The sequence below is a fragment of the Gossypium arboreum genome, chromosome 8, assembly GCF_025698485.1.
Source record: "Gossypium arboreum isolate Shixiya-1 chromosome 8, ASM2569848v2, whole genome shotgun sequence".
NCBI lineage: Eukaryota > Viridiplantae > Streptophyta > Magnoliopsida > Malvales > Malvaceae > Gossypium > Gossypium arboreum.
The window spans coordinates 89326415-89336178 of NC_069077.1; the positions used below are offsets into that span (position 1 = coordinate 89326415).

Consider the following 9764-nt stretch of genomic DNA (forward strand, 5'->3'; position numbering starts at 1 on the left):
GGCTAGGCCTCGGTTATATGATAAAGACTATCTTTGCCGGTGGAGAGTTATGGCGGGGTGGGTCGAGTAAATCCCACATGGTGTGTTGGTTGGTACGGTGGAGAGTAGCGGATGGTGGGTTGAGTAGTCTCCCAAATGGGTTGCATTCTTTCATTGACATTATATGTGATATTGAAATGGGCCTATGGGCCATACCGTTTCTGATAAAGGCTTCGCCCGAGAATATGAAATTTGAAAAGGCTTGCCCGGTGTTATGAAATATGAAATATGAAAAGGGCTATGGCCCAATACATGTTTGAGATTGGATTTGGGCTTAGACCCAACAGTCATTATTGTTTTGGGCTCTGAAAGGGCTTGTTGCACACTGAGTTTCCAAACTCACCCCTTTCTTTAACCTTGCGGTGAGCCTTGATGTGGGGACTTGGGTGGGAGGGATTGAGTGGCCACGGTGATTCTCTTTGGACTTTTAAATAAGCGTAGGTTTTCTTTAAATTTCCTTTAAATATTATTTATTTTTGGGTTGTAATAAGGCCATTTTAACTTTCCTTTTATTTCTTTTCGGGTTATTTTATTTTAATAACTTCAAACCGGTTGATAATTGTTCAAATGGGTTAGACTTAGGACGTGTTTTCAAAGCGATACTTGTTTTCAAAATTTCTCAACACCACGATTAATCGATTTATCAAAGACGTCCACTTAAACAAATTTAAACTCGATATAACAAAGTGTGGCTATGGTTGTGGGCATGTCTAGGATTGGATCCAATCAAAGAGCTTGGTACTTAGCGACCTTCATGGCTCACCTCCTCTGTCTCGGATACCTACACGGTGCCCGACTTCCATACACTTTGTTAACTCAACAAAATATATGGTTTTAAAACACTAAAACGGAACGTGGGTTTTCAACTCCAATGTGGCACGTCAGATTCGGCCATAACGTCTGGGCCGGGTTTGGGGTGTTACAATCTAAATTAATTAACTAAACTAAGAGTGCACAAAGAGAAATTGGGAAAAAGCTTTTTGGAAAATTCGATTGATTAAGACAATACCCAAGGAAAAATCCACCTAAACTTCACTTGTTATTTGACTCTGAATCAGACAATTTATTCACTTGACTTGATCCGTAGAAATCCCTAAGTTATATTATTATCTCTCTCGAGACTAATAACGTCTAACCCTAGGTTGATTAATTGAAATCTCTTTCTAATTAACACCTAGTGTTGCATTAACTCGATCTATGGATCCCCTTATTAGGTTTCACCCTAATCCGGCAAAATCTTATCACCCTATCTCTAGGCGTGCAATCAACTACGCTTAATTATGACAAATTTACTCTTAGACAGGGTCTATTCCTCCTCTGGATAAAAGCATTAACTCGAATCAATATCCTGGAATACTAAAACAAGAATTAAGAACAAATAATTAAGAACAAGTCAAATATTTATCGTACAATTCAGATAATAATAACAAGATTTGTATTAGGTTTCATTCCCCTTAGGTATTTAGGGGGTTTAGTTCATAATTATAGAAGAAAACATATTAGAAGAATAATGAATACAAAACAATAAGAAAACCCAAAACCCCTGAATGGAAATTGAAGGGAGATCTTCAGTCTTGATGATGAATCCGACTTCTGAGATGGACCAATCGGCTTCCCTTGAGTAATTTCTTGCTTCTTACTCTGCGTCCCCCTCCTAAATGCCTTATTAGGTGTTTAAATAGGCTTTAGAATGCCTAAAAGCCCTCAAAATTGGCCTTTTCCAAATAGGATTATATTTGGGCTCGACAGGGACACGCCCGTGTGCGATTACTCCAGCCCATGGTCAAGGCTGTTGAATAGGCACGGGTGTGTAGTCTACCAGTGTAAGTCGTGCTTCGATCCTGCCAAAGAGACACAACCGTGTGACACGCCCGTGTGAGGAAGTCCAGGCCGTGTTGATTTCCCATGTGGGTCCATTTTCTCCGTTTTCGGCCCGTTTCTCGCTCTTTTTACTCTCCTATGCTCACCTAAGTATAACACATGAAATTAAAGAATTAGGACCATCGAATTCACAAAATATAAGGAGAATCATCCATAAATGTGTTAAGCATGTGATAAAAATATGTATAAATTACGGTTTATCAAAAGGTTACAGTACTTAAGTTGAATATGAAACCGAACATCCTTGAACTAAGGAATGCAGACATAAAACCACCTAATACAAAACATTCTATCAGTTTATATCCACAGTCATATTTCATTTAAGCATACTTACTTGGACTGATATTAATGTTTTAGGAAAAATGCCACTTGTAAAACAACATCCATGGATGGTTATGCTAGAAATTCCATAGCACGCGAAATAACGAACAAACAAACAAGAGGTAGCAGCAAGCTCCACAATCTGAGGGTATCGTTTAATCAACAGTTAATACTCGCTTGACAAATGATGCAATTCCAGTTTTTATCTAAAATTTTACTCCCTGATGTCTAAGAAAGACGGTAGTTCAATTTCTAATGACTTTCAAATCAAAATATACATAGAAGTGTTACCAAACCCAAAGGGTAATACAATCAGTATTTGCTTCGTAGCAATATATAGTATCTTGATAATCGTAAAAAAATGGCATTAACATTAAGGTTTAAAATTCGAAATTCGTTTTCTTTGCTTTGTTTTGTTTGCTTCTTGTTTGTTTCATGACAATTTATGACAAGGAACATTGCTGGTTTACATGCTTGACACTGGCCTTAAACCATGCTTGAGAGCAGCTTTCCAGACAATATCGATTCTATCGACATCAATTGCCCCAACTTCGTGATGGGTCCAGCCTTCTAGCTGATGAACCACTCCCCCTGCATGGCATGCGTGCACTACTCCTCTTTCCATGGTGTACTGCCCAACATCCACCAATACTTATAGTTAGAAAACTGAACTTGTGAGAAAGCATGCATGTGATTATAATATTAATGATGGTAATAAGAAAAAATGGATGATTAAAGAAAAGATTGGTTACCTCACAACTTCCAAGGCCTTTAACATCATCAGGCAATCTCATGGCAGCCAGATCACCGTAAGTGCAGTCTCTTCTGAAGGCCAAGATAGGTGGCACCACAAATTGATGAAAGTGTGTCCCCGATGGAGCCCAACTTTGCTGCCTTGGTGTTATCCACTTACCCACGATCCATGTCTATTTCATAACAACAACATTTCATTCATGTTTTATATATTATTTAAGTTTCTGCTCCAAGTCAATTTATATTATTGAGCTGCAATTTGGGTGTTTCAATGACCTAAAAAAAACAAGCCGATGAGACCGGGATTTGCATCTCGTACCTTACAATTTTGAGCAGCCTGGTACTTGGTGACCTGGACGAGGTAATTCTGGCAATCCGCAGGGGCTTCCCTTTGTATTTTTTGAAACCTCTCGGTTGATAAAGTCAACATCTGGTACAGTATGTCCAAACCCATAAGCAATCGATTTCAATTGGCACTAAACCCCAGCCTCACCGAAATAAAGGACACAATATTATTAGGTCCAACCATATACTCCTATAGTCCGCATGCATTTGTCGGATTAAAAATAATGCTACTAATATATAATATACAATTCGTAAAATAAATTTCTCCCGATAATTGCTTTATTATATATTAAATATAATGAATTTCATCTTTGTTTCCGAACTCTATTTCAATACACTAGCTTGAAAAAATGGAACTATGGTAATGGTACAACCATCAATATTATTTAACCAATCTATAGATGCCAACTAAAAGGAGACCCTAGGCAGCAAATAGTTAATTGCGTGCGTTCCCAACAAAATTAAATTGCAAAGATACAGTGAACCACGCACAGAAGCGCAATCAGTTTGGACAAACCAAGGGTGTCCCCCCTTGGGCATTGCTTTGCCACTTATCGCGTGCTATATTCTAATCAAAACAGTGAATAAATAAATGAAAAGATTTGAAGTATAGACTTACAAGAACGCGTACTCTCCTTCGACAAAGGTAAAGGGCAATAGCTCTGCCGAGCTTGGAAGTAGCTCCTGTTAAAAACACTTCTTCCACGTCCTTGGGAATTTCGTTTAGAATAACAGCAGCCGTCAAGGTGTTACCATGGACAACTCTGACTTTTAGGTCCGGATGCTTTTCAACAAACAGTGTTCCTCCTCCATTCAGAGCCTCGTTCTGCAAGCATTGCCGAATTAAACCCCTTTTTTGAATTGATTATTTTTAGCAACACTACTGGGATAGTTAAACCTAATAATGGTTATCCATTTACTTCACGGAGTATTTAGCCCTGCTGCGGAAATGGTATGGACAGATAGCACTGACTTGTTTTAACTTTTAACCGTAGCATATGGGAGATATTAAACCCTTCTTTCCCCAAATTTATAAGGAGAGAGAGAGAGAGAGAGAGGCATGGTTGAGAAGTTTGTAAGGTTAAAATGGGTCCTGTTAGGAATAGAGGATACTGAGTTCTGATTGGAGTACAGGTTCAAGAAAAGGATGTTTTTCCGTTAAAAGAAAGGAGTAAAAGGCTGAGCAAATACGGAGGTGGGATCATGATTGCAGGAAGCAGAGAACTTGTGGTGTAGCATTTCTGAAATATATACACACAAGTTTTCGATCTATGAACTTGGATATTTCCAGTCCAACTGAGACGTAAATGATAGTGAGATGCTTTTGACAGATGCTAAATTGCCAGAAATGGTGCTAAGAAATTAAACTTTGAAGTGAAAGGTCCACAATGGTTTTAAATGAAGGAGATGACGTTGATTCATGTCTCATATTTATCCCTCCCAACTACCATCATCAAATAACTCAAGGGCCAATTAAAGAACTTTAAAAAAAAAAAAAAGTGGAAGGCAAGTTTAACAATAATATAAATAAACTAAATACCGACCTTATTTAATGCAGCAAGGCTGATGACCTTCACCCCTATCCTATCAGCCCTTAGAATGGCCTCCTCTATGCGCTTATTGATGCCCTCCATCGCAAATGGTAAGAAATACTGCAAAAGATCGTGATGCTCTAGATGATTAATCGGCTTGCAATAATGATTGTGGCCAAACTTGTTTAATTTAAAATCAAAAGCGAACCTGAAAGCCGAATCTAGGAACAACCCATGTCTGGTGCAAATGGCCTCTAAGATTGTAGAAACTGACGAGGAAGGTCTTAGACCAAGCCCACATTATTAACATAACCAAAAACGCCACAGGCAACAAAGGCAGAAGAAAGATCCTGGTGGAGAATGGTACGGATGCGAATGATCTGAAAACGAATGGGGCATGCATCGATGAGGTTAAGTCCACCCCATGTGCTAGGAACACAAAATCTGGCACCCTCCCATTCTTTGCTGCATTCACAAATATTCAAAGTTAATTTCATATTAGACTCTGTACCACACAAGTTAGGTCATGCAATAACCGTGCAGATAAAGAGTCGTTTTCAGTGTCATGTACTTGAATCATTATAGGTTCTAATCCAACAGTTCAGAAGAAGAATTTCTAATATATTGGATGGTAAACCCCAGAAAAACAAGTGCAACTACCTGAATCTGAACTAATTTTCTTGTGTAGCTGCCACGAGTTGCGGTTAACCGTATTCCCCATAGCGTCAAACAGCGGCATGAAGAGACAGAAGTTGGTCCCCATCTCTGTGTGGTGCAGGCTATGGTACCTGACAATATTTTAAAATCCATCAACAAAATTAGCCATCAATCAATTCATGCATTTCGTTTCGTTAAAGAAAAATGCATTGCAAGTCGCAGGTTTTGCTGTTAAAACTCTCGATTATTATGCTAGCTACCTCGTCAATAAGAAATTTCCCTGTTTTATCTAACACAAAATTAATGTGCACGTACCTCATTAGCTGCTATTTTGGAGCAAACGTTTTAGATTAAGTAATAACAGCACCTTATTCAATATGAACTAACTTGTCATAGTACCTCTAACATCTAACTAACTCCATTGCCTTGTTTCTCAAAACTAAACTAACTTCCTGGAGGAAATCTCCAAATGAGCATTCGTTCTCAAGTAATTGGAGCTTGCAAGTTTCTCGACAATTTAATGAAATAACATCACATCTATCTGTCTGCCATAAATTCCTGTTTCGTGGAAGGGGTTCTAATGAGTGATAAATATGGCACTAAAATTAATACCTATTTTACAAGTCTGGAAATAGATTTCGGTACCATCTAAAAGCGAAGAAGCTATAAAGGAAAGAAACTGTTGAAGGTGTTATTCTGTAGATGTGTTTGGCTAATTACATTGCTCACTCATCAATTCCTTGGTTGAAGGTTGATGGTATTAATTGTGATTATACAACTACCTAATTTTAATTTTAAAAAATATTCCACAATATTAGTACTAATGAAGTTAATAAGAAAAATAAACCTATTAAGCAAATTTATATGATTATTTTATCATTTCATATTTGTTGTGTTATTTTTCTTTAAAACTTATCATATACCTATTAATATGTAATTAACCAAAATAATATATAATTATATTTTAAAAATAAAGTATAGGTGGTTAACGCGTATATAAATTACAAACAATTATTAACCGGTTTTTATTTTCAAATCTCGGGAAAGAAAATTTTGATACAACATTAATTGCATGAGTATGAGAGAAGGGGTATTGCTTACGTGGGGGTATAGAGGAAATATTTGAGGAAAGGTAGCTTGATGAAAACTTCATGGGGAACAACCTCAACATTGGAATGCCCCAAGCATCTGAGAAAATCAAAAGCCGAAACATAACCATAAACCATGCTTGTTGATCCATACCCCATCATAATAGAAGCCGCCATCGGAATTCCAATCACTATACATAATATAAGGTGCTCTAGAAAAGTTGCATGCCCAGCTGCAGCAGAAAGAAGCTTACCATAAGCAGAAGTTAATCTGGATTGAAACGAAGAAGAAGGAAAATGGGGTCTGGGTCAGTGATTTTTTTACCTGTATAGGGATGGGTTACAGAAGATGAATGGTGAAGTGAATGATAATGGGTGAAAAGGTAGCCTTCATGGAAATACCTATGCGCCCAGTAATATAAGGGCTCCGAAACGGTGACATGTAGAAACAGTAAAGTAATAAATCCTTTTGGGTTCCAGAGAGGAAGATCATCCAAGGATGGAAAGATCAAGCAGGCCATGTAAGCCAACAGTGCGTGAAGGATTAGGAAATTATCCCTGAAAGATCACATCAATAACAAGTGTTCATGAAATCATATAATTTCGGAGGAACAAGAACAGATAAGTCATAAATATATATTATATATTATATTACCAGTCCCATTCTCTGTCAATCTGCTTGAAATCAACTCCTTCCGGCTTAATCCGGCGATTTCGAGTTAGGAAAAGCGTGGTACTGTAAGAGCTCCATAGCTGATGAATTAATCCTCTCAAAGCACAAATAACGAGTATATGAAGACACCACAGATCCTTAATGGAATCCTCATAGATCCATGAATACAATACTTTTGCCGCTAAAGGACCGTATAGCAGATACTACGAGGAGAAAAGAAAAAAAAAAGTGGATTCAGACACTACATCTGGAAACAAAATTAAAAAATAATATGAATCGATCAAAGTTAAACAAATACAACGAGGTTACACTTCTTGGCACCTTGAAAACTCCCAAGTTCTCCCAGGGCCAAGCTGACAGAGGTGCAACCATCTTTTCTTTCCCTAACACAGCTACTCTGCTTTCTCTGTCCTTGGGAATTTTTTAGAAACAAACCGTATTCTTTTGCTGTTCCGAAGTTTTGCCTCTCAGCTAAAACAAATGCTAGCAATATGGAGGGAAATAGCTGACAAACAAATGCTGAGTTCTGTTTTAAGCTATTCTATTGGGGACTGAAAACCAGCTAAAGAGTAAAGACCTCTTGCAAATGAGGTGCTTGGAATGCCGCCCTACTTATAGCCCGAAGAGAAAAGACCCCCCAACAAAGGGTTTGCTGATAAAACAAAAAATACAGTTAAGTCTCTTAATCAAGTTGAAATCTCGGACGAAGTTTTTGACTGGCAGTTGCCACCAAGGATAGGGGCGGTCGTCAATCATGATCCTCTAAGTCCAACACCTTAACGTGTTCTCATTTCTCTGGTTCGATCTGGGCACAGCTGTAATGCTTTCAGGAATTAATGGCTGGTATGGTTGGGAGTAGGGGGTAGATAGAGGGCGCGTCTGCTAATGTCCAACTTGTAACTTTCGGTTCATCTTCAACTTTTTAGGGTAAATGCTCAAATTAGGACCCCAAGTTTTAAGAGTTGCTCCTATAAAAATTAAAATTTAAAAAAAAAACTCTTATAAAGGCTTAACCTTTGTAAATGTGCACATAGTGCTCCCAAACTTTTTCTAGAAATCTCAAATTATAGTCAAAATTTTTTGAAAGTGTTCAAATAAGAACAAAATACTTTTGAAAGTACTCAAATAAGAACAAAATACTATTGAAAGTACTCAAATATCAAATTTCAAATTATACTTTTATTATTTTCTTTTATTTTTAAGCAATATCTAACTCACCTATCATATATTTTATTCTAAATATATTAGAATTCATTTAATTTTACTTCAATTTAAATTGAACATTTTTAAAAAGATTATTATATGAACATTTTTAAAATTTATCTCTTATGCAAGCAACACGTAAAAAGTTGAATTAATTTAAATATTTAACCAATGTTTTATATCATATTTGAAGAAATTTTCTTGATAAGAGCAGAGATAGAAATTATTCATATATTCAATTTAAGTTTTATGTCTTGACTCTTAATTTGGTTTATCACTTTTATCTATAATTCAATAGAACTCTTAAAATTTTATAGCCATCAAACTAATTATTAGTTATTACTTTAAATATTAATATGTATTAAAATTAAATAATTCCATTACTTGAACGAAAGTAGGTCATTTAGTATGAGAAAAGTGACATAACTGTTTAAAATCCTACATTTCCGCATTTCTGTTAGTTAGGTTATACTTTTTTGATATATAGGTTATAGTTACATTTGCAAAGGGAACGCACTTTTTATCTGAATGATATTCTCATTACTATCTCCTACTCATATTGTCCTGATCCCTAAAATCACTGGCCTAAGAAATATGACTTAGCATGGGCTTATTAGTTTTTATGTTCTTTACAAGATTATTATTAAAGTGCTAACTAAAAAATTTAAGTTGTTTCTTAACAATTATATTGATAAGACACAATGTGTTATTGTTATGGGTATTAAATTTTTTTATATTGGTGGTTTATAAAGTCATTGTACCTTTTGAAGATACATACATGTTTGAAAAATATGATAATTCATACTTAAATTTGATATGAGCAAAATTTATGATTGAAATAAGTAAAATTTTGGAAGGTGTGCCAATTTAGTTGCATTTTGCACAATCTTGATTTACCTCTTAATGACTTGTGCTCAAATTGTTTTTTATTTAGTTGTTTTTAATGGTAAATGTTTCTCAAACTTTTTGCGTAAGAAAAGACTTCAACAGGGTTACCCTCTATCACCTTACTTATTCCAAATTTATAGTAAAGGTTTTTCCTATCTCTTTAATATGGCTAAGTTTGAAAGGATTGATAAGAGAGCTCGTGCTTTTTTTTTTTTGAAATAATAATTTCATTCATAAGAAAGGATTACAAGAGGATTTTGAGATCATTAGGAATGGAGCAATTCCAAAATAGGGGACAAGAGCTTAACTTAGTTCTCTTTGCCAGTCAACCACTCTATTTCCTAATCTCAATACATGATTGAAGCAAACAAAACCTAAAGAAAC

At 36.0% G+C, this 9764-nt stretch overlaps 1 protein-coding gene across 1 annotated transcript; it reads right to left on the reverse strand.

Annotated features, from left to right (window-relative positions):
• Nucleotides 1–2468: 2468 nt before the first annotated feature.
• Nucleotides 2469–8238, reverse strand: LOC108465065 (very-long-chain aldehyde decarbonylase CER3-like). Its single transcript, XM_017765374.2, has 11 exons — nucleotides 7611–8238; nucleotides 7272–7492; nucleotides 6942–7174; nucleotides 6630–6849; nucleotides 5532–5659; nucleotides 5080–5336; nucleotides 4884–4991; nucleotides 3959–4165; nucleotides 3314–3424; nucleotides 2994–3167; nucleotides 2469–2872 (listed from the first exon to the last, which is right to left on the reverse strand). Exons 1-11 carry the CDS (start codon nucleotides 7659–7661, stop codon nucleotides 2708–2710), a joined length of 1875 nt encoding a protein of 624 aa, XP_017620863.1. The 5' UTR covers nucleotides 7662–8238; the 3' UTR covers nucleotides 2469–2707.
• Between the last annotated feature and the right edge of the window lie 1526 nt (nucleotides 8239–9764).